General features: G+C 37.5%; 5 protein-coding genes and 1 pseudogene across 6 annotated transcripts; 3 read left to right on the top strand and 3 right to left on the bottom strand.

Moving 5' to 3' along the window:
* Positions 1–2,576: 2,576 nt before the first annotated feature.
* LOC104733180 (uncharacterized) lies at positions 2,577–5,770 on the bottom strand. The gene is made up of 9 exons (XM_087478819.1): positions 5,391–5,770; positions 5,100–5,291; positions 4,881–5,008; positions 4,468–4,771; positions 3,903–4,084; positions 3,455–3,752; positions 3,170–3,355; positions 2,935–3,080; positions 2,577–2,834 (listed from the first exon to the last, which is right to left on the bottom strand). The coding sequence occupies exons 1-9, from the start codon at positions 5,635–5,637 to the stop codon at positions 2,724–2,726; spliced, it is 1,794 nt and encodes a 597-aa protein (XP_087334945.1). The 5' UTR covers positions 5,638–5,770; the 3' UTR covers positions 2,577–2,723.
* A 2,719-nt stretch (positions 5,771–8,489) lies between these two features.
* LOC147930157 (uncharacterized) lies at positions 8,490–9,553 on the top strand. Its single transcript, XM_087478818.1, has 3 exons — positions 8,490–8,732; positions 8,793–9,059; positions 9,164–9,553. The coding sequence occupies exons 1-3, from the start codon at positions 8,490–8,492 to the stop codon at positions 9,551–9,553; spliced, it is 900 nt and encodes a 299-aa protein (XP_087334944.1).
* Positions 9,554–10,085: 532 nt separating this feature from the next.
* Positions 10,086–10,445, top strand: LOC147930156 (uncharacterized). The gene has a single exon (XM_087478817.1). It carries the CDS (start codon positions 10,086–10,088, stop codon positions 10,443–10,445), a length of 360 nt encoding a protein of 119 aa, XP_087334943.1.
* Positions 10,446–12,346: 1,901 nt separating this feature from the next.
* LOC109127898 (uncharacterized) lies at positions 12,347–14,554 on the bottom strand (annotated as a pseudogene).
* Positions 14,555–15,913: 1,359 nt separating this feature from the next.
* Positions 15,914–17,557, bottom strand: LOC104730037 (uncharacterized). The gene is made up of 5 exons (XM_087478301.1): positions 17,325–17,557; positions 16,961–17,201; positions 16,413–16,497; positions 16,215–16,281; positions 15,914–16,136 (listed from the first exon to the last, which is right to left on the bottom strand). The coding sequence occupies exons 1-5, from the start codon at positions 17,472–17,474 to the stop codon at positions 16,083–16,085; spliced, it is 597 nt and encodes a 198-aa protein (XP_087334427.1). The 5' UTR covers positions 17,475–17,557; the 3' UTR covers positions 15,914–16,082.
* A 1,697-nt stretch (positions 17,558–19,254) lies between these two features.
* LOC104730036 (uncharacterized) lies at positions 19,255–23,312 on the top strand. Of its 2 annotated transcripts, none has more exons than XM_010449096.3 (7): positions 19,255–19,359; positions 19,762–20,272; positions 20,364–20,496; positions 20,590–20,693; positions 21,142–21,286; positions 21,375–21,518; positions 21,609–23,312. In XM_010449096.3, the coding sequence occupies exons 2-7, from the start codon at positions 20,232–20,234 to the stop codon at positions 23,118–23,120; spliced, it is 2,079 nt and encodes a 692-aa protein (XP_010447398.2). In that variant the 5' UTR covers positions 19,255–19,359; positions 19,762–20,231; the 3' UTR covers positions 23,121–23,312. The 2 variants fall into 2 exon arrangements, with proteins under 2 accessions (XP_010447398.2, XP_087334739.1); XM_087478613.1 differs by having other exon boundaries at positions 19,344–19,623.
* Positions 23,313–23,337: the final 25 nt, after the last annotated feature.

Below are 23,337 nucleotides of genomic sequence, written 5' to 3'. Positions count from 1 at the left end.
TTTTTCAAAGTATGTCTCCCCTCTCTCTTCCCTTCAGTGCTTTAAAAAAAAAGAGAAGAAAGAAAAAAAAAAGATGAGATGATTTTTATCAGTTTAGAGAGGTAGGTAAATTACATGTGACCTCAATATTCTACTCTTGAGTCAAATTATCACACAAAACTTGGAAGCGAGGGGTAGGTAAATTACCGATGACCCCGGTATTTGCTTACACCTTTGATTATAAAAAAACAATTTGGGAGAAATCAGCCTTTTGGAAGTGAGAAAAGGGAGACGAAAAGAGATGTATGAAGAATGTCTTGGCCTGAAGAGAGTCCATATGCCACTGATCAATACACCCAAGGTAAGAACTCGCCTATATTTGCTTAAATTTATATAATGAGATGACAATGGAGATTTCAGAGATTCCAAAAGATTGTGGGATTTGAGTAAAGAATGTTGATGCTTATCATGGTTAAGTATAAGAAGTAAGTTTTTGAGTCAGGTAAATGAAGAGTGCAAATAAGAATCATCATGCAGTTGAGTGAGTTCCCAGTTTTCAAACCTCTTTCACAGGTCTAAGCTTATGTTTTGCTTGAGGGCAAGCAAAGGCTAAGTCTGGGGGAGTTGATATATCATGGTTTTTGTGGTTTTTAACCACGATATAAGGAGTCCTTTAGAGTCTTTTGATGTGTTTTCTAGGATGTTTTTGGGTCTTTACAGGTTTCTAGGATTTTGGCATGAAAGGAGCAAAATGGAGCAATTTGGATCATTTTGGAGCATCAATTCAGAAGAAATGAATTTGGAGTCAGAACAGAGAGGGAGTGTCGATCGACACTGCCTTAGCATCAATCGACACCATGTTCAGCCGATGAAGAATCACAAATTTGGAAGTTTTACAAAGTTGCCCGAAGTTTTCCATATTTGCAACACAAGTCCCTGATGTGTTTTAGGACATATAAATATATTTTTAGGTTTTACAAACCCTTAAGTTTTATTCTAGCAAGTTTTATTTTTCTGCAACCCTGTGAAATTTTGAGAGCTTTTGGGAGAGAGAGATCTGAACTGCTTTGTAGAGAAGAATTCTTGAACTCCTTCTTACTCTTTTTAATTTCAATTGCTTATTATTCAGAAAGATGTTTTGTTCTTCATTGATTATGTCTGAGTAGTTTGCTTGTTAGGTTTAGGATTTTTCACAGAGATTTTATGAATTATTAGATCTGTTTATTTAGTATCCTTTATCTATCTAGATCTTCATCTTAGGTTGTTCTTCATATTAATCCTTGATTGGCCATCTAGAATTAATTACCTAGGAAAATAAATTGATATGAGAATATAATTGATTTTCCTGATAAAACCTTTTGATGAGCAAAATTACTTCTTGCAAAGAGATTTGATTTAGTGATTTTGTGAACAATCTAAACCTGTTTTTAAAGCTGATTTATTACCTAGAATTTTGCAAAGAGATTTGGATTTTCTGGTTTTAAATTTAGATAATATTTGCAGTGATAAGTGATTTATTTTACAAAAGTGTTTAGAGTTCTAGATTTGTTCTTAATTGCTTGAATCCTATTTATTTCTTGATTTCATATTTCATAATTTCCTGAGAAATTCTCTAGACCTAGCTTTTTGATCCCCTGAATTTACAACAGTTTTATTTTAAGACTAGATTAGGACCCGCGGTACACCGTGGGGCAAAATTATTTATAACTAAAATATTTAAATTATAAGTTATATTTGTTGATTAAATATGTTATAATTATATAATAATTTTTAAATAAACCATATAATACCGTAATATAATTTATTTTTTACATAATATTTATTTAATCAATTTAATTAGATATGTCTATTCTCTGATACCGACAATGTTAACAAAATAATGAAATGATGTGTTACCCCTGTAACACCGAATTAATGATATTTTTTTAATTTATATAAATATCAATAAAACCCGTCCTGCTATATAACCTCGTCTCGAGATATTTTAACTCACACTATATCATCTTAATGTTCAATATTTATTTTGTATCTACGGTATAATATTTATCATATTAAACTTTTAAAAAGTTTTAAATATTTTTCATATTTAACCTTTTAAAAATCTTTAAAATAAAGAACTGAAATAAACCAAATAAAAGTTTTTAAAGTTTGAATGCCTGATAAATCAAGCTTTTTACTCTCATTTATATTCGGAAACATTTTGGTCTCTTTTATAGTATGACTCTGAACCATTGTCTAATTTTTTTAGGCGATGTGGGATATTGTACCCATATTTTTATTCATCTATTGAGTAATATATGTCTGTTTTAAAATTTTTTATTACATCATATGCATGAAAAAATCACAATTTTTATTAACTAAATGTATTATAGAATAATTCAAGATAATTTAAATATAAATTCAAATAAAAAAGGAAAGGGAATCATATATTTATGTTTGAATGAGGTAGAAAGATTTTCTTATTTTTTTAATCTTAGCTATAATTAATTTTGAAGTTTTGGTAACTAATATTATAGTCAATGCATTAAATGTAATTCCAAAACGTATTTTTGAGCAAAAACTGCTGCAAAAATACTAGTATAGAGATTTTGCATTGCTTTTATTTTAATTCAAATCAACTTTTTTAGCATAATTATAAAACTCTATAATTTATTGTGTAGTTTTGAGTCCTTGTGGAATTCGAACCTAAGTACTGCATTGATCTCTTAATTTGAGAAAGTAGCTCTAGGGTAAATTTGAGCATATCAAGTCACATTTATTGCAAAAGATATATGAATAAGGGTAAACTCGAAGGAAGCGAGTCTTCTTATACTCGCCTTCGCCCACTGCCCACTACATAAGTGCCACTTCTCCCACTACATAAGTGCAGGAGAGGTCAGAATTAGGCAAACAAAAGAGCAATGACAAAATGTATTAATACAATGTTCGTCCGGTTTGGCTAGGATGCTTTATTACCTGCAGTGAATGTTGCCTACTCAATACATGACTGCTGAAATTTTGAAAACCTTGGTAACGTTTACCCATGTCGCATATTGAGCAAATCCAGAAGGCAGACTCACTCATTTCATCAATGCACTCATCATCCTCAAGTGCCCCTGAATCTGTGAAAAATAAATAAAAGTATCCAGTTAGAGATTGTAGCAAGTAATGCTATTTCTTTCAACATTACTGTGAAAACACAAACACAAACCTGGCAGAGAAAAAATGCTTTCAAGAGAATCACATCGAAGAATGTTGTATCCACTCAATTCTAGCCCGAAAGCATACTTAGAAGTGAAGTATTTTCCGTCGGATATGACCATTATATTAGCTGGAGGTTCATTCTTTAAGGTAAAACCAGTAATAAGTCCATCCAATGTCTCTGAAAACGCTCTATCTGTTTCAGAAAATAAAGACTTGAGACACTCTATTCAACAAGGAAAACATCCATCCGTTACTATTACTAAGAAAGGCAAAAAGATGAGAAGATACTAACCGCCGAAAGCGTTATTTAGAGAGACTCCACTGGAATAGACTCCTTCCAGAATGAAAGGAGGAACGTCATCTGTTAGTACGCCAATGGCAGTGATGGTGAGAGGACCAGAGTAGCCTTGATTCCCCAAAAACCGTTTTATACACAGACCGAACCGACGAGGATCACAGCCAGGTGGAACCGGACACGTCCTGGGGTCCCAAAAGACCGATGTTACAGCCTCCAGGTTTTTCTCAAGAGGTTCATTTATTGATGCACTCAAGTATTGGAGTCGCCTACTAATAGGCAACAGTGCCGACAACTGATTGCACATCCAATGAAGACAACACAACACAAAATGAGAGAAAGATAGGAAGGTAAACTACTTGTGTGGTAAGACAATGACAAAAAAAATAGTTAAACACAATGACAAATATAAACAATTCCGTACAGTTAGGCCATGATTAATTACCTTCTGTTGATGGGATGTACTATCCAGATGCATGGTGAACCTTTCAAAGGCGGAATCAATGGTAAACCTTTCAGCCCAATGAAAATAAGTCTTGTAGCCGCATACTGAGCAAATCGAGAAGGGCTGTTCACAGAAGGGATATTCACCGCTGTTATCCTCCTCGAGTTCTCCAGAGTCTGAGTCTGAGTCTCCGGAAAGAAAAAAAGAAGTTAAAGAGTAGATTTCAACAACACTCAACACAGAGGATAGAAAAAAATGTGTTGACAGACACACACCTGACTGAAAAAAGCTCTGAAGAAGAGATCCATTTGGAAACGGATGGAGTAGGTTGAAACTGGATTGAATAAAGTCTCGCATACAACCAAATATTCTCGAATTTGATATCACCATCAATTACTGGAATGATGACTGGAATGATGAAGAATCAGTGTCTGAGGGTCCTGTTTCACAAAACAGACTAAAGTTTTAAGACTCTCTATTCATCTACTTCACAAACTAAAGTCTTTAAGACTCTCTCTATTCATCTATTCATCAAGGAAAATATCATAAGGATGAGAGAAGATACCGTAGGAAACGTTGTGAAGACTGATTCCACTGGAAAAGACTTTCCTCAGGATGTCATTAGGGACTTCTGTTAGTCTTCCAATGGCAATGATGGAGAGAGGACCAGAGCAGCCTTCTTCGGTCAAGAACCGTTTGATGCACGGAGCGACCAGACTAGTATCACAGCCAGGGGGAACCGGACACGAATTGATGTCCCAGTAGACCAGTGTCGTGTCACAAGAAGACCAAATTCGTCTTGCATGAACGTCTGGATCTACACTTTGACGAGGAAGCATCCTATTTGTAGCTCTCTTCCTAGCAAACATCTGCTTGAACAACAAGCAGGGGTCAAAACAAGGAAGTGACTACTTGTGGTAAAAGAGGGTGTTAAGACTAAAAAAACAGTTGGGACAATGACAAAATGCCAGAATTTACAATCTTTTCATGATGGTGTTCATCAGATAGATGTTTGATGAAAGAGCGTTGGCCTAAAGAATCACGGTCGCATACTAAGCAATGCCAATACCCAAATTCAGCCGTTTCTGACACACGTGCCCGTGAACCTGTTGAAAAAAAAAAGTAAGGCAGTTGATCAAAGCAACAAATGCTTGGTTATATCATCCAACAAGACAGTGAGAGAGGACAAACACACACCTTTCATAAGTTCTTCAAGTTCTTGAAGTTGAACAAGTTCCGCAAGTATAGAGCGAAATGGACATGGCAGGATAGGGTTACAGCCGAACATTTGTAGAAAGGAAGCTAAATCAGGGCAGGCTTTTGGATCGGATATGACCATAAAATTGGCTGGAGGTAGATTTTTCTCAACAATGCCTATTAAATTACCACCTGTTTGAGAAAAGAAAAGAAAAAAAAACTAAAGACATGAGACTCTATCTACCTATCTATCAAATCATCCATTAAAAGGAATAAGGATGAGAGAATAACCGCGGGGAACAATTGTAAGTTTTATTCCACTGGAAGAGACCCCAGTCAGGGTTTCAATAGGGACGTCCGAAAGTTCGCCAAAGGCAGTGACGTTTAAAAGACCAAGGTAGCCTTTCTTCTCCAAGAACATTGAAATACACGGACGGACCAGGCGAGGATCAAAGCCATTGGGAACAGGGCACATCTTGATGTCCCAAAAGACCCGTGTTACAGCCCGAGCCTCTTCCGGCGTAGCCTTCTTCATCATTATTGAAGACGACTCTTGTAAACTACTTTAACGAAGAAAGCACAATTCAGAGTCCGAGAGAGAGAGAGGAAGACGGCTGTAATCGTTTTGGAGCAGTGTTGGAGAAATTATTATTAACCTGAGAGAGAGAGACGCAGAGTTGGGAATTGGCTCAACCAAGAGAAGAGATATTACTCTTGAGACCTACTTCGCTCAATCAAGGGATTAGAATAATCTCTTGTTTTGATGAATGTAATCGAATCAACACAAGGAAGGATTGAGACAAAATCTCTTTTTGTTGATGATCAAAAGCTGCCCCAAAACCTTAAAACCCCAAGAACACTTATATAGTTTCTAGCCTAGGCCACAACCGAACCGATGTAAGAGAAGATAAAATAAAAAAGACTTTAAACACCCAATTAAAGAAGTCTTTAAAAAAAAACAATTAAGTGAATAATAATTAGATATGTCCTCATTTCTCACATAAACTTAAATATCACATATTAAAACTAATTAAATTTCACTAAAATTTACATACTATTTGAAGGCAAAATTTCACTAAAATTTATTTACAGATATACAAGTCAAAGTTATATTGATTTCTTAAAAACAATATAAGTAAAATATTCTTAAAAGGCTATAAAACAAATCAATTAATATAAAGTTAATAAAAATAAAGAATAACATAATCATATAAAAACAAAATGTTATTTTTAATGTTGGTATTATTACCATAATAATTTAAATAACAAGCTTTAAATAGTTATTATAATTGATTATAAAAAAGTATATTACTCATGAGTTATCTCCAACTCATTAAAAAAAACTTAATTCCCAATAAATATATATTTATATATTCATAAATAAATATAAAAATGATAACAAATTAGGGGATATCATGATGTGTAATTATATATATATATATATATCTAGGTATGTAAGCTAATTAATCTCGACATTTAGTGTGATTATTCATTAAAAATAGAAATATTGATAACTGAATAGGAATATACGTTCTAATTGCATATTCATCTATGTGCTATTAAAAAGGAACAAGACAATAACTCTTATCATCATAAATAAACTTAGTACCCAAAAAAAATCATAATATATTTTAAATGAGTGATTATTAGATTATGCAAAATTCTTATAGTTGCTCGATAAACTAGTAGAAGAGATGTTTCGCCCAAGAAAGAAGAGAGAACCCTCGATTCTAGAGGAGCTCAAAGAGAGAGCTTTACTGGAAGAAGGGGAACCAATGGATATCCCAGATCTGGACAATGAGGATTTAATTGAAGAAAACAAGCTGAGTGTCATTGTCCGATGTTTGAACCCAGCTGCTCACAAAGTCGGAGGTCTGGTAAAAGCACTACCACCCATCTGGGGAATGGAAGACAGAGTGAGAGGTAGAGGGGTGGGAGAAGACAAAGTGCAGTTCATCTTTGAGAGCGAGGGTGACCTCTATCACGTCCTGTATAGAGGTCCATGGTTTGTTAACGAGTGGATTATCACTTTGGGTCAGTGGTGTCCAAATCCAGGCTCAGAGTTTTTAAAGAGAATCTTATTTTGGATCCGCATCAAAGGGATTCCGGTCCATCTTTTGAAGAAAAAAGCCATAGAGAGTCTTATTCAACCCTTGGGGAAGGTTGAGACTGTGGAGCTTCATGCAAAAAATTCAACTTCGGTGGATTATGTAAAAGCAAGAGCTTGGATAGATGCGGATGCCCCTCTTCAGTTTGTTAAGGTGGCAAGATTTTCCACAGGGGAGAACATTAGAGTGGAGTTAACCTATGAGAAACTGCTGAAAGTTTGTTTCCTCTGTAAGAGACTCACTCATGACCAAGCGGTGTGCCCATTTCAAGTGGTCGAGGTCCCGTTGAGGAAGGAGAGGAAACATCAGCCCAAGCAGCAGAGGAAGAATGACGCCTCAGGGAGAGGTGGTAAAGGGAAAGGAATTGCCTTGCCTGAGGAGAACGAGAAGGTAATTCCAGAGTTCTCTGAGGAAGGGGGACACACATCTCTAAACCGGAACCCCTCAAGGAAGGAAAGGAGCGTTAAGGACAGAATCCAATGGCATTCTGAAGGAGACCAAAGGAACAAGCAACTAGCCAACCAGATATGGAGACGAAAGGTGAATGTGGAGGGGCAGACTAAAAAACTTGACGATGGAGTAGAGTCAGGTGATAGTCTAGCATCCCAAAATAAACGGAGAAGACTAAGTAGTAGTGGTGAAAGGGCTAGTAAGAAAGCCAAACTGGTGTCTGAATATATCATTGATCATACTCCTTCAGTATTTGAAAGACTCGGGAACAGCAGGGATAAGGGTGGAGAGGGGGACAGGAGAAGATCCTCTGAAAAGTCAAAGTGCTCCCCATCAGTCTTTGAACGGCTGGGATCCCAGGTGTCTGTCCTCCTCGAGTCCGACTGTTCCAGCATAATCAGCTAGGGTGATAATTCTGCTCATGTGGCAGCTCAAAGCTCGAATCATTCTGCTTCGTCTGTAGCAGCAAACCGTCCACATTCGTCTGGCTCTGTGGCTGCAAATGGAAGTGACAAAAATTTGAAAGAAGGGTTGATGGTTAATTCCAACCCTTTGAACCAAATATGAGAATATTAAGCTGGAACTGTCAGGGGGGTGGGGAATACCCCTACAGTTCGACACCTGAGGGAAATACGTGGTCAGTATTTTCCAGAGATAATGTTCCTCTGTGAGACCAAGAAGAGTAGAGAGTATTTGGAGAATGTTGTGGGACATCTAGGTTTTTTCGACTTACATACTGTCGAGCCGATTGGGAAGAGTGGAGGACTGGCTCTTATGTGGAGGGAATCAGTTAGTTAAAATCCTGAAGTTAGATAAAAGAATGATAGATGCAATGGTGCAATGGCAAGATAAGGAGTTTTATCTAACTTGTGTCTATGGAGAACCAACAAAAGAAGGAAGAGGGGAAGTATGGGAAAGACTATCTCGGCTGGGAGTTAATAGAAGAGATCCTTGGATGATGACATGGGACTTTAACGAGCTAGTGGACCCGAGAGAGAAGATAGGAGGTCCAGAGAGGAGAGATGCAACTTGCTGCGAATTCAGGCAAATGCTGAATGCTTGTGGGCTGTGGGAAGTAAAGCATGATGGGTATCAATACTCGTGGTATGGCATAAGGAATGATGAGTTGATATAGTGTCGGCTAGACAGAATAGTGGCTAATCAAGCTTGGAACGAGCTTTTCCCTCAGGCACAAGCCCTGTACCTCAAAAAGGTTAGCTCTGACCATGGTCCCTTGATCAATAACTTGATGGGGGAGAGATGGAAAAGGTGGGCAGGGTTTAAATATGATAAGAGATGGGTGCAAAGGAATGACATTTCTAACCTGATGGACCAATTCTGGAGGGATCTTCCCCAAGATCAAGATCAGACCATGGTGGCAAAGCTAGCTAAGTGTAGAAAGGTAATCTCTAAGTGGAAAAGAGATGATAAACCCAGCTCAGGAGCTAGAATTCAGGGGTTGCAAGCGAGCATAGATGCAATTACTAAGCAAGCTCCCCTCAATAGATTGGAACTTTGTCGTTAAAGCAAGAACTGAGCAAGGAGTATCAACTAGAAGAGGAGTTTTGGAGGTCAAAGAGTAGGAACACTTGGCTGAATAATGGGGATCAAAACACTAAATACTTCCACGCATCCACCAAAAATAGAAGAGCTCAGAACCGAATAAAGAAGCTGGTAGATGATGAGGGTAAAGAATGGAAATCTGATGTGGAGATGGGAAGAGTTGCAGAGGCCTATTTTAAGAAACTCTTCACATCAGAGGACATGGGCTACCAACTTAGTGAAATGGAAGAGATCATCCCTCAGGTTACAAGGAGAACAAATGAAAGATTGATGGAACCGGTTTCCGAGGAGGAGGTTAAAAGATCAATCTTCGCTATTAACCCTGCAAAATGACCTGGGCCAGATGGGATGGCAGGATATCTGTTCCAGCAGTTCTGGGAGAGCATGGGAGAACATATTATTGGCATGGTCAAGCGCTTCTTCAGTACAGGTCAGATGGAACAAGATCTGAATAATACCAATATATGCCTAATCCCGAAGAAGCCATCAGCACAGAGACTCACAGAATTTAGACCGATTAGTCTATGCAACGTGGGATATAAGATCATAGGTAAAGTGCTCGCTGCAAGGTTGAAAAAGGTTATACCAGACTTAATTTCTGAAACTCAAGCAGCGTTTGTAGAAGGACGACTTATCACAGACAACATACTAGTAGCACATGAGTTGATACATGCGCTAAATTCTGGGAACAAATGTTCCGAGGAGTTCATAGCCATCAAGACTGATATATCTAATAATGGAGTGTGTTACCTCAGTGAAGTATCAGATTCTGATTGATGGAATGCCCTATGGGGAGATATGTCCGACAAGAGGATTAAGGCAAGGAGATCCCTAATCTCCATATCTGTTTGTCATATGCACGGAGATGCTGGTAAAGATGCTTCAAACTGTAGAGAGGCGAAAGCAGATCGCCGGTTTAAAAGTAGCCAGGAAGGCCCCTCCCATCTCTCATCTGCTTTTTGCTGACGACAGCATGTTCTACTGCAACCACAAGGACGAGGAACTTGACCAGATTCTCCGAATAATTGATGAATATAGCCTAGCATCTGGACAGAGAGTGAATTATCAAAAGTCTAGTATTCACTTTGGTAAATTGATCCAAGAAACCAGACGGACAGAGATAAAGATGAAGCTGGGGATCGAACAGGAAGTAGGAGACGGGATATACTTAGGTTTGCCTGAATCTTTCCAGGGCTCCAAGGTTAACACACTTAACTACCTTTGAGATAGGTTTAATCAGAAAGTATCCGGGTGGCAGTCAAATTTTCTCTCACAAGGAGGGAAAGAGGTGATGTTAAAGGCAGTAGCAATGGCTCTTCCCACCTTTACGATGTCCTACTTTAAATTGCCAAAGATGGTATGTCAGCAGCTAGTATCGGTTATGGCTGAGTTTTGGTGGAAAAACAAAAGAGAAAGGAGAGGAATGCATTGGAAGTCATGGGATGAGTTGAGTAGACCTAAACATGAAGGGGGGCTGGGCTTTAAGGATATCGAGATGTTCAATATAGCTCTACTAGGTAAACAACTTTGGAGAATGTTGGAAAAAAAGGATTCGCTCATGGCAGGGGTTTATAAGAGCCGGTATTTCTGAAAGTCAAATCCTCTTAATGCACCGTTGGGCTCAAGACCTTCCTTTGCATGGCGAAGCATACATGAGGCTCAAAGACTAATCCGGCAGGGAGCGAGAGCAGTGGTGGGGAATGGGAAGAACATTGATATATGGCAGGATCAATGGCTTGGAACAAAACCGGCAAGACCTCTACTGTCTACAAAACAGGTTCCATATCAACTCCAAAGGATATTCTCTTCGATTCATCATGGGGAAGATTTATTGGAGGAAAATGGAAGGGTTTGGAGAACTGACCTCTTAGGCCTGATGCTACAAGGAGAGGAGCAGAGACTGGTGGAGGAGGTGAGACCAGGAGGAAGGTTAACTTCTGACACCTATACCTGGGATTACTCAAAGTCGGGGCAATATATTGTTAAGTCGGGTTACTGGGTCTTAACGCAGGAAATCAAGAAGAGGGATGCACTCCCGGAGGTAACTCAACCAAGCTAAGATCCCATCTATCAACAAATCTGGAAGGTGGATGCTCCTCCAAAAATCCATCACTTTCTCTAGCGGTGCCTAAGCAACAGTATCTCCACAGCAGCAAATATGGCGTATAGACATATGGCAAGAGATAGCTCTTGTATTCGATGCCCTTCCTATCCAGAAACGGTGAACCATATTTTATTCCTCTGTACGTTTGCAAGATTAGTTTGGGCTATATCGCCTATTCCAGCTCCCATGGAAGGAGGATGGGGAGATTCCATATACACTAATCTCCATACAGCATTGAGACTCTAAGGGGAGAGTGATAATAGTGCATGAGGGATAAATCTTATTCCTTGGTTACTTTGGAGGTTGTGGAAGAACATGAATGAGTTGATGTATAAAGGGAAGGAGTTTGATGCTCTGGAGGTGGTCAGAAAAGCAGAAGCCGATGCTGAGGAGTGGGTAAAGAGAAAAGAGTCGGTGCCGGCGGTAAACAACTCAGCTCCCGTGGAGAAAATAACAATCAAATGGAAACGACGGACGAGACCTTGGTTTAAATGTAACTCAGACGGATCATGGCACCAGGATCGGGAGAAAAGCGGAGTGGGATGGGTGATCCGTAATTATTGTAAATGCGGATGAGGCAATAATAAAGAGCAGAAAGTAAAGAACACAAGAACTTTGTTAACGAGGTTCGGTTTTTCCTACTCCCCGGGACCACGTCCAGATTTCGATTCCACTAGAACAAGAAAGCAAATACAACCTATTCGCAAACGCGTAAATTAAGCACAACCCTCTTAATTCACCGCTCCGTTCTGTAACATGAAATCTTAAGGATAATTCTCTACCCTTAACTAGACTAACACCAAGCCTAGATTCAAACCAAGATAACCTAACCTTGGGCTAAACTCCCCCTGAGCCTAGACTTCAGATCTTCAACTCTCTTGAGCAACCTTCACACACACGTCACACCGACGAACAAAGAAGCTTGAACAACACAAGCACCAAACCGCGAAACTAAGCCGCACACCAACAGAAAGCTCTCTAGGATTCTAACCTTTATGCCTCAGCTCTCTTGCTTCTCTAGGACGTGCCCAACACCTCCTTATATACCCATCAAGACTTCCTAATCACAATAGGAGAAGATTTCCAAATCTCATTTTAATCAACCAAAGAAATAGTAGTTTTCCTCTTCAATTTATCCTCAAACCGTCCTTCAATATTGCCTTCTCAAGTCTTCTAGAAACTTCTCACGCACATAAAACAACAGGAATCTTGTATCACGTCTTGAATCACACAGACACTACTTCAGACAGACCAATACATCTTCATTCTCCCCCTTTTTGACTATGCTTGTGAACTCATCAGTTCAAACACTTAAACAACATCACCAGACACATCTTCATTCTCCCCCTGAATGAGTCACAACATGGTCAAAACTAACAGGAAAATTCTCCCCGCTTTGCAATACGCGGTTGATAGCCTAGTACACCACCTCCATAGAACTCATCTTTTCTAACCCAAATCTTGTTGCGCCTTAGACCTCCATGATTGACTCCTTGAATGAATCTGAAACAATTCCTCTTAATATGTCCTTGAACTCCACAATGATAACATGTAAGACCATGAAACCTTACATCAAAAACATTCTCCATGCGGCTCCTCTCTCTCAACAATCTAAAACATTTTGGCCTAATATGCCCAACAACACCACAATGATGGCAAACAGGTCGAAATACTTGTCTAGGTGCACTCTTCAATTCTGAGATTTTTGTACCACATCCTTTCACAAATACAGTCTCTGAAGCAGTCTCTGAAGTAGTCTTTGAAGCACGCTTTGAAGCAGACGTGATTTTTCCACTTGAAACAAACACTTGATCCGATTTTTGAAACTTTTCCTTCATATCCAAGGCCGCACTTATCTGTCTTGCCAATACTCAGAATATGATCCAACTTCTTTGTACCATTATTAAGCATCCTCAAATTCTTTTGAGTTTCTTCAAGTTGCACTTTAACTTGTAATGCTTCTTCTCCCTTCTCTGTTGCATGTTTCTCTGCTTCAACGACTTTAGCCTCTAACTGGAGCTTCTCCTTAACCAAAACTGAATTTTCATCAACTACCTTAAGCCAATGTGCATACAACTTCTCATAACTCTTACCAAGTTCTTCATAGCTCATATCCTCTGAATCACTATCACTCTCAGACTCATGCTCTGTTGCAGTTACAGGTTTTGCTGCAGATTCAGAAGCAGTTGCAGACACTGTTAAAGACGCTGATTCAGAACTATCTTCAAAAGTTGTAAACGCCACAAATTCTTCAGCTCTTCTTCTTCATCTGAATCAGTTTCAGAATCACTAGTGACAACATTCATAGCCTTCTTCTTATGCTTTTGTAGATTGGCACAATCAGACCGTACATGACCATATCCTTTGCATTCAAAACATTGAACATTCTTTGATGAAGTCTTCATCTCTTCACCCATTCTACTTTTCTTCTCTTTGCCCTTACGCTTCAGAAATTTAGCAAATTGTCTTGATAACATGGCCATTGAATCTTCACAAGATGATACCTTAAGAGCTACTCCAATGTCAACATCCTTCTTTATTGCTTCCTTAACTTGATCATCTTTCTTCTTTACTCCTTCAGCTTCATATGCTTTGCTTAATTCAAAAGCCTTAAGAATCCCAACAAACTCATCAAAAGCCATCTCATCTAAATTATGAGCTTCTTCCACTGCAGAAATTTTTGACTCAAATTTTGCAGGCAATGACCGCTTTAGCTTCTTCACAAGCTTTTTGTTTTTGTACTGCTTTCCAAGAGCAAAAGCCTCATTAGATATATCACACAACTTAGCACTGAACTCAGCCACAGTTTCTTTTTCTTCCATCCTTAGATTCTCAAATTGTGAAGCCAACATATCCAACTTAGTTCTCTTAACACTTGAAGTACCCTCAAACATATTCTCCAATGACTTCCATGCTTTCTGAGCTGATACACATTGAGAAATCAACTTGAAGTGGCTTGAATCAATAGCATTGTAAATCGCAGTCTTGGCTGTAGAATTACAACTTGATAGCTTTTTCTCTACAGCAGTCCACTTATCTCTTGGCTTAAGACACTCAACTCCTTTATCATCCACGAATTTAGGGGGCTCCCAACCAAGCTCAATCGAATTCCAACAATCCTCATCAAGGTTACTAATAAACGCTTGCATACGAACCTTCCAATATCCATAATTAGATGAATCAAGCAACGGTGGTCTTGTCATAGACGTGCCTTCTCTGTATGAAGTCATCAAAATTGATTCAAAGCTCTTCCTTACTTCCTGAACTACCCTCACCCTTGATCTACCCGAAACAAGACTGAATCTCTATCGAGAACCCGCTCTGATACCACTTGTAAATGCGGATGAGGCAATAATAAAGAGCAGAAAGTAAAGAACACAAGAACTTTGTTAACGAGGTTCGGTTTTTCCTACTCCCCGGGACCACGTCTAGATTTCGATTCCACTAGAACAAGAAAGCAAATACAACCTATTCGCAAAAGCGTAAATTAAGCACAACCCTCTTAATTCACCGCTCCGTTCTGTAACATGAAATCTTAAGGATAATTCTCTACCCTTAACTAGACTAACACCAAGCCTAGATTCAAACCAAGATAACCTAACCTTGGGCTAAACTCCCCCTGAGCCTAGACTTCAGATCTTCAACTCTCTTGAGCAACCTTCACACACACGTCACACCGACGAACAAAGAAGCTTGAACAACACAAGCACCAAACCGCGAAACTAAGCCGCACACCAACAGAAAGCTCTCTAGGATTCTAACCTTTATGCCTCAGCTCTCTTGCTTCTCTAGGACGTGCCCAACACCTCCTTATATACCCATCAAGACTTCCTAATCACAATAGGAGAAGATTTCCAAATCTCATAAGAAAAAGACTTTTTCCTTTTTGCTATTTTCCTTTTCCTTGTAAAACTCCAATTTAATCAACCAAAGAAATAGTAGTTTTCCTCTTCAATTTATCCTCAAACCGTCCTTCAATATTGCCTTCTCAAGTCTTTTAAAAACTTCTCATGCACATAAAACAACAGCAATCTTGTATCACGTCTTGAATCACATAGACACTACTTCAGACAGACCAATACATCTTCAATTATGAGGGGAAGGTCCAATGGTTGGGAGCTAGAGCTTTACCGAGGACAAAGAGTGTGTTGGAAACAGAGGCGGAGGCACTGAGGTGGGCTATGTTGGAGTTAATTAGACTAAATTATAATCATGTAATCTTTGAGTTTGATTCCCAACAGCTAATAAACCTGGTGAAGGGGCAACAAAGTATGCAAGCTCTAAGTCCAATCATAAGATATCAACATGCTAAGCCAGAATTTCCAAGGCATCAGGTTTGAGTTTATAAATCGGGAAGGGAATGGAGTGGTGGATAGAATGGCAAAGGAGGCTTCTTCTTTTATGAATTACGTCCCCAGATTGTATTCTATTGTGCCTGATTGGGTTAAAAACCTTGTGGAACTTGATGTGTAATCGTTTATGGGCGAATGAAAAGTAGTAGTTGAGCCAAAAAAAAAAAAAAAATCTTGATGAGTTTCTACAATTGGAAGACTATTTTACGATGATGAATCCTCCATGACCACAAAAAAAAACGGAATAACTATGAAAGCTTTACCCAAAATAATTCCAGTTAGTAGTTTAACAAGTGTTCACCTCGTAAAATTATGGATTTTTTTTAACAAAATAAAATAATCACATGGAACTTGACAAAAGCAATTAAATTGTGTTTATTTGGTTTTTTTGTTTTGTTTTGACGTGTCATATGTATAAGCCTTCTTCCTCCCAAACATCAACAAGGAAATGCACCATTTCCTGTTACATATTATAGCATCATTAATTTAAAGAAAACTTTCTTAGCAACGATGATATATACTATATAAGTTAGATCACCTTAAGAGGGATTGGTCGAGGAAAAAGTTTGTTTGTGCTCAATAAGCTATCGTACGTCGAGTTCCAGCTGAAAAGTCATTATAAAGTATATGAGTTAGAAGGTACGAGTTTCATCTGAACATATTGAAGAATTTCAACAGACCAATCCTATCTGCAGATAGAAAATAATTTGTTATCCTAATTGTTTGTGGTTGTCACCTTATTGCAGGTTCTGGAACTCGGCATTGTTGTCTGGCTCTGCATTCACGCCATTCTTGTCTCGTTTGGTTCCACAAAATTAGTCCTTAATTTAACGCAAGGAAATGAATTAGTAGTATTTTTTTTGCTTCTATACAGAAAACTTTAAAAGCAAAGTATCAAATCCTAATTATTATGATCAAGGATGAATTGAACGTAAAAATCATTTTGTATAGTGTTTGTGGTCTTATTATATGCATATGCATGCAATTCTTATAACATATGCAGCCAATTTCGATGTTGATTGTTTGGACTCAGTATAAAATTTTAATCTAAAATAAACTACACCTTTTTAGTATAATTCATTAGTTCATTCTAAATGTAAATGCTAAACAAACGGAAATTAAATACTACGGAGAGAATTTTAAAAACAATATATGAAACTTTTTACGGATTTTTTTTTTTTTTTTTTTTTTTTTCATGTAAACATAGGAACGCAAAAACACATAAGTTTTTAGCATTTAAAGCATTCAAGGCCTTAGAAATCCAAAGATACATCCAAGAGTTACCATGGTTTACAAATTTGGTAGAGTTGCGTGTGCTGCACTGGGGATCAAAAGGCGGGTTTGATGATTGTGACCGGACCGGGATATTGTGGTCTATATCACATGTACTTGTGCTCCAGAAATCGTCCGATGAATCACCATCTTTCTTCACAACCTTACCTTGGATTTTGAGTCCCTTTGATGGTTCATCGACTTCCACAACTAAAGGCTTTTTCCCCTTCCAGCATGCGAAACAGTTTATGCTCTGATCATTAATTAAATATACATACAGATTAGCATGCATGTCGATCATCTTTTTAATAAGTATGTTCTAATATGTTTATCTACGCGGAAAGAAATCAATATGGTTGATCTCCGGGTGGCTCACATTGGCGAGAGTTTTGCATTTTGATCTTAGAGACTCCATGAGCCAAAAAGGGAGAGCTTGGAAGTAAGCTGCCAGGAATTGGAAGAAAACGCAACAATGCTTCTTACTAAATTTTGTTTGTGTTTTTATCAAGAACGAAGAAAGGACCATAAAGCACGGTGAACGTGAACGACAACTCGAAATCGGGAGAGAAAATTAAGGAAACTCGAAAAAGATTATAAGCATGGAAGTACCGTAATGCCTCATATGACAAGCAAACACACTTAAGCGCGAACAAAAAGATTCCATAGGTTAGAAGTTAGAACTTACAAACAAGAAAGGCATAATTACATTTTTTTTTAAGGTTAGTACAAAGTATATATGTCTCTGGCCTTAAGCACTTACATTCACATGATATCGATTTAATAGAATATTAATTAAAAAAAATCAAACAAGCAAGTAAAAGTTTATACACACAATACACCTTCCAAAAGAAGGGTGTTTTTTACACCCTCGATCCCTTATTATTTTGATTTTATAATTCTTTCTCTTCTTCAGGTTTGTTTCCTAGCGTAGTTGTAATAGTTTACAAAATAAACCGTGTCATATCTTTTTTTTGGGTAAACAAATCGTGTCATCTTAAGTCTCGCATGTCAATTAGGGCCAAAGCCCGCAGGCTGGCCCGGCCCGACCTGAAAAACACCGGGCTCGGATTTAAATATATATGTCCAGAAAAATCGGGCTTTTTGGGCTTAGCCCGTTAGGACAATAGGATTTTTCGGGTTTAGTCCGATCGGGTTTGGGCTAGCCCGAAAAGCCCGTTAACAAATATATTTGTACCTTTTTGTTAACATTTTTGTTTGATTGCAATATTTGATTAATAATTTATTGTATATAAAGTTTTAAACTCTAACCCTAGTTTTCATATTTACTCAATAACTATATTTTATACTTTAAATTTTTTATTAATGATATTTTATATGAATTATATATTGGTTTATTTGGTTAAAGTATCGAAATTTTATTTAGTTTTAAACATTTTCTATTAAATTATGTTGGTTGTAGTGAATATAGATGAGTTATTAAATTTTTGATTGATTTGTTTTATAGTGCACCTTCAAACACTGCTTTTTAAGGCTTATAAGTTTGAATTTTTGATAGATAAGATAAGCCCGAAAAAGCCTGAAAAGCCCTGTAGCCCTGTTAGGGCCGGACTCGGTCTTTGAATTATATGCTCGGAAATATTTCGGGCCGGGTCGGACAGGCCTCAAGCATATGCGGGCTTTACGAGTTTCGGGCCGGGTCAGGTCGAGCCAGCCCAATTGACACCCCTATCTTAAGTTGAGGGGTTATTGGTTTGAGAGTTAAATAGAATTTTAATGATTTTAAAAGTTATGTAAAATATTCAATGAAGACTTTTTAAAATTCCCTTAAAATTTAGTGTTATTAGTTGTGAATTTGTAAAAATTTATATAAAATCTTCATAAATCTAGTGTTATTGGATTAAGAGTTTTAAATCATTAAAAGTTTTATGTTATTCAAATAAAAAAAAAAAATTGGATTGTTAATGAATTCAACTATTATGTTATTGGTTTAGGATTCTATACTATTTTCTTCACAAAATATTAATGTAAACACTCTCATCAAATAGAGAGATTTGTGAATCATAGTCCATGACATTTTGTTGTTCTTTTATAGAAAATGAAAGAAGTTATTAGTTTGAGAATTAAATAGAAATTTAATGACTTTAAAAATTATTAAAAATATGTTATTATTTAATCAAGACTTTTTAAAACTCTCTTAAAATTTGGTATTATTAGTTGTGGATTTGTAAAAAATTATCTAAAGTCTTCATAAATCTAGTGTTATTGCCTTATTGGATTAAGAGTTTTATCAAGTCATTAATAATACATGGTAAATAGCCAAAAAAATGAAAAAAATAAACTATATATGACATATTGTAAAGATGAGAGAGGCTTATATAGTTTCTGTGTGAGGTTGTGAACTATATATTATTGATACATGATATAAAACATGGATAACTTTCTAATATCCGGTATATGTTTCTTAATCTCTTTTGGTAACAAAGAAATTTCATATCTAAACCTTTGATCTCATCAGAACGAATTCGTAATCTTTAAATATACTCTTTTTTTATGGTAGTCTTTATCTTTAAAGATTTACCTTTGTCTTCTTTTGGTTTATTTTGATTTGAAGATAATTTTTTTTTTGTCAAAGATTTGAAGATAATTTTTTCCCATAATTCATAAGCCATAACCACGAGCCTATTAAATGCGTGATCATCTTTCTATTGCAAACTGTAAAGTAGTATATTCCCTTTTCAGCATCAAGTCGTTAAAAACATGATTTTTTTTTTTTCACTTTTTCACATTTTGATAATTAAACCCGTCGGTGAGTGAATTAATTAAATTTCTCTCGTTACATTAAATTGGTGCAGGTCTACGGAATCCATGCAAATGAGCTAAGGTGGAGCCACGCGCACCAGATCATTTCCAACCAATCTCACTATAAACAACCAGATGGTATAAGATTTGATTCCCCAACACCTCCTTAAAGCCGTACTATTGAATTCCCCAAAATATCCTTTTATAACGTTAACATTAACAAAAAAAGTCAAAACGTAGTCGTTTCTTTTAATTGATCGAGAAAAAAGCACTCTGAAGAGAGAGTTCACCAATCAGTCAATCACCTCCACCATTACCACCACCATGTTCTCTTGAGATGCGGCTTCTTTGAGCTTTCGTTTTTGTATACCAAATCAAAAACAATAATAAAGAGAGAGAGAGAAACCACCAACAGAGCCGCCGAAGGAAATAAATACGCTCTCTCTCTCTCTCATCTCGGAGCTGTGATAACTCTCGGAATCTGGGGTTTTTTGTGTTGATTTGATCAATCGTTGTTGCGGAGATGTTTGATGGTATCTTAGGGCGTGGTTTTGCTCCCAAGGGGTTTGTATTCTTCTTTTATCTTTTTTAATTTCTTTCGTTTAATGTTTGGGTAAAATCGATTTTAATGGTTGTGGGATTTTGATTTGACTAGAAAACCACTGATAAAACTGACTAAGAATCGGATCGATGTTCTTCGGAGGAAGAGGAATGCTACGATCAAGTTTCTCAAGAAGGATTTGGCTGATCTTATCATTAACGGTCATGACGCCAATGCTTATAGCAGGGTTAGTCATAATAATGTTTTTTTTGTTTTATTGATTCGTTTTTTAAGATTTCAACTAATTGATTTCGGATTTTTTTTTTTAATGGGGGAACAGGCAGGAGGGCTTCTTGATGAATTAAGGAATCTCTGGAATCTTGATTTCGTTGAGCAGACCTGTGATTTCTTATACAAGCAGCTCTCTACGATGCAAAAGTTGCCGTAAGTTTTCAATTTCAATGTCCTTTTTGCTATGGTAGGAGAGAGTTTTTTGTTTTATCTGTGTTAATCGTTCTGCCATTCTTTTTAGGTTTTGGTGATTTCTTAAAATTTTTGGGATTGTGAATTATTCCATGAGTAGTTGTAACATACTCTTGACTATATGAGAAGTTGTTTTCTGCACATTCTCTCTGCCACATCAGTTTGTGTTAGGTTTTTATATTGAAGATCAGGTTCCTTAGCATAAAAAAATTAAAGATCTTGGACTTATGTCAATTACCTCATGTTTTGGCATTTTCTTATTCACACTGTTCCTGTTTTCTTAGTGATGGGAATTGGCTTCTGTGGCTTAGTGGAACATTCTCAAATAATAACTGAAGTATCTTGTTCTATGTGGAAACATGTATTGGTTCATTAGTTGATTTGTGTTTACTTTTTTTTTCTTTCTCAGGGAATGTCCAGAAGAGTGTCGTGAAGCTGTGTCATCGTTAATGTTTGCAGCCTCTGGATTTTCTGAGATGCCTGAGCTGCGTGAACTGAGGCAAATGTTTCACGAAAAATACGCAGATTCACTTGGATTGTTTGTTAACCAAGAGGTAAGCGCTTTTCTAGTGTACCCAATTCGCAGTTTGACTCATCTTGGAAACTTATACACAACTAAGCAGTTACTTGTTTCTCTTGTAGCTTGTTGAGAATATGTCATCAAAGCCATTTTCTATGGAGAAGAAAGTGAAGTTAATGGAAGATGTTGCATTGGAGTTCTCTATTCGTTGGGATTCCAAAGATTTTGAGAAAAGGATTCTGAGACAGAATAGTACTTCAGTAAAGGTATGACCATCAGTTATTTTTATTAGGGGACAATAAACTGATATATTTGGATAGAGATTGAATTATGATTTCTCTCGTGGACATAAACAGGAGACCCCGAAAAGCACTTACGACAAGTACAAGGCTGTAGACAGAAACATGGCCTTGCCAAAAAGAGAAGAGTTTGAAGGTTTTGATAATGGGCTTAGCTTGAACAGAAAAAAGGCTGAGGCATCAGATAGAAGAGATCCTTTGTTTCGACCTGATAAAGAAAGTTATCAGAATGGTCTCAGAGGAAACCAGCATGGGCTAACACCTAAAGAAAGGTCAGACAACGTTAGCCACGCCTCCAGATCTGAAAGCAAGGACAATAAGGCAGAAAGGAAAGAATTTCATTTGCAACCTAAGCAAGCACCTGCGAGAGAAAGACATCAGCCTATTTTTAACGAAGGTGACACTATCGTGATGAAGGTCAAGCGTGAGAAAACCGAGGTTATTGCCCCAGAAAGGAAAGAGTCTTATTTACAATCTAAGCAAGAACCGTCTAGAGTAAGACATCAACCCATTTTTAACGAAGGTGACACTATAGTAATGAAGGTCAAGCGTGAGAACCATGCTCAAGGGAATGGACATCAAAATGGTGTAGTTGGTGCGCATAAGAAAACAGAGGTTAATGCTTCAGAGAAACTTAAGCCTGACAGCAAGTTAGTTATCGGATTTAAACAAGAGAGTTTCTTTCAAGGATACAAACATGAGAAAAATGAAGAGCATGCACATCAGAAAGTGGAAGACAATTCCTCAAGACCTCCGAAGCCAAGTAGCAAGCCAAAGAGAGCGGAATCTTTCGATTCAGGTTCGAGATACCGTAATGGTTGGGAGAGTAAAGAAAATGCAGTTCTTGTGGGAAAGAGCAAGGAAGAAGATCCTGCAAAGAAAGTTGAGGAGCGAGAAACAGAGAGAATGAAAGCACCTTTCTACAAATCCCTTCCACCTCCGTACGTTAAATCTATTAGTAAAGGAAGGAATGAAAAAGCTGAAGCTTCAGAGAACACTGAGGCTCGTTTTGATGGCAAAGAAGCAAATCATCCAGGCATTGACGAGAATATTTCTGGGGTAGAGAAGGGAAATGAAGGAGGTCATCATCAAATGAATGACATAGATAATGCATCTCTGAAACGGCGAAGTAGTAGAAGAAAACACATAGTACAATCAGTTGGTGATGATCACACAAGAAACGTAAGAAGGGAAAACTCAAGGAAAGGCCTTCAAGTCTTAGTTGACGAGGATGCGAGGGACAGTGAGGAGAAGATAATGGATAAACTTCTCATGCATTACAGTAAGAAGCCTTCAAGTTATGAAAAGAACGGTGCGCAACAAGAATCCAAAAGCAGACGTACACATCTAAAAAAAGGAGAATCTGATGAAGAGATGATGATTCAACAACCCGTCAGGTCACGTTCACTACCCCCTGAACAATGGGCGGAGCCATCTGAACCTAAGAAAACATTTGCCCGTGCAGTCTCGTTTCAGCCAGAACGTTCCAGTGAAGCTAAGCATGTTCACCCAAAGTTACCAAACTATGAAGATTTGGCTGCCAGATTTGCAGAGCTTAAAGGAAGTTAGTTATATCTATACAGTTGATGCCTAGAAAACATAGATTGAGATTAAATATCCCTATTACTTACTACTACACATGATTGATTTACTTCTTCATAGTACTTTGTCCCATATTGCATGTATTATCTTGTGTTTGTTATATACTAGTTGGAGCTGGGTGAGTGACACATTGTTATGAACCCCAAATGTTGTTGATCAGATGTTTGCTCTTCGATTTCATATA

The sequence above is a fragment of the Camelina sativa genome, chromosome 12 (genome assembly GCF_030686135.1).
Source record: "Camelina sativa cultivar CO46 ecotype springtype chromosome 12, ASM3068613v1".
In the NCBI taxonomy this organism is placed as follows: domain Eukaryota; kingdom Viridiplantae; phylum Streptophyta; class Magnoliopsida; order Brassicales; family Brassicaceae; genus Camelina; species Camelina sativa.
The sequence above is the reverse complement of the archived record's forward strand: the minus strand, read 5'-3'. Positions and strand labels throughout refer to the sequence as shown.

Bases quoted from the DNA above. Each gene is read 5' to 3' on its own strand.
- LOC147930156 (XM_087478817.1), top strand. From the start codon at position 10,086: ATGCTGGTAAAGATGCTTCAAACTGTAGAGAGGCGAAAGCAGATCGCC.
- LOC147930157 (XM_087478818.1), top strand. From the start codon at position 8,490: ATGGTGCAATGGCAAGATAAGGAGTTTTATCTAACTTGTGTCTATGGA. The intron at 8,733-8,792 runs GTAAAGCATGAT...GAGTTGATATAG, and splicing joins ATGCTTGTGGGCTGTGGGAA to TGTCGGCTAGACAGAATAGT. The intron at 9,060-9,163 runs GTAATCTCTAAG...TCCCCTCAATAG, and splicing joins AGCTAGCTAAGTGTAGAAAG to ATTGGAACTTTGTCGTTAAA.
- LOC104730037 (XM_087478301.1), bottom strand. From the start codon at position 17,474: ATGGTCCTTTCTTCGTTCTTGATAAAAACACAAACAAAATTTAGTAAG. The intron at 17,202-17,324 runs GTGAGCCACCCG...ATTAATGATCAG, and splicing joins AATGCAAAACTCTCGCCAAT to AGCATAAACTGTTTCGCATG. The intron at 16,498-16,960 runs GTAACTCTTGGA...CGTTAAATTAAG, and splicing joins TACCAAATTTGTAAACCATG to GACTAATTTTGTGGAACCAA.
- LOC104730036 (XM_010449096.3), top strand. From the start codon at position 20,232: ATGTTTGATGGTATCTTAGGGCGTGGTTTTGCTCCCAAGGG. The intron at 20,694-21,141 runs GTAAGTTTTCAA...TTTCTTTCTCAG, and splicing joins TCTACGATGCAAAAGTTGCC to GGAATGTCCAGAAGAGTGTC. The intron at 21,519-21,608 runs GTATGACCATCA...GGACATAAACAG, and splicing joins AGAATAGTACTTCAGTAAAG to GAGACCCCGAAAAGCACTTA.
- LOC104733180 (XM_087478819.1), bottom strand. From the start codon at position 5,637: ATGATGAAGAAGGCTACGCCGGAAGAGGCTCGGGCTGTAACACGGGTC. The intron at 3,356-3,454 runs GTTAGTATCTTC...TTTCTGAAACAG, and splicing joins TCTAAATAACGCTTTCGGCG to ATAGAGCGTTTTCAGAGACA. The intron at 2,835-2,934 runs GTAATAAAGCAT...GCACTTATGTAG, and splicing joins GTAGGCAACATTCACTGCAG to TGGGAGAAGTGGCACTTATG.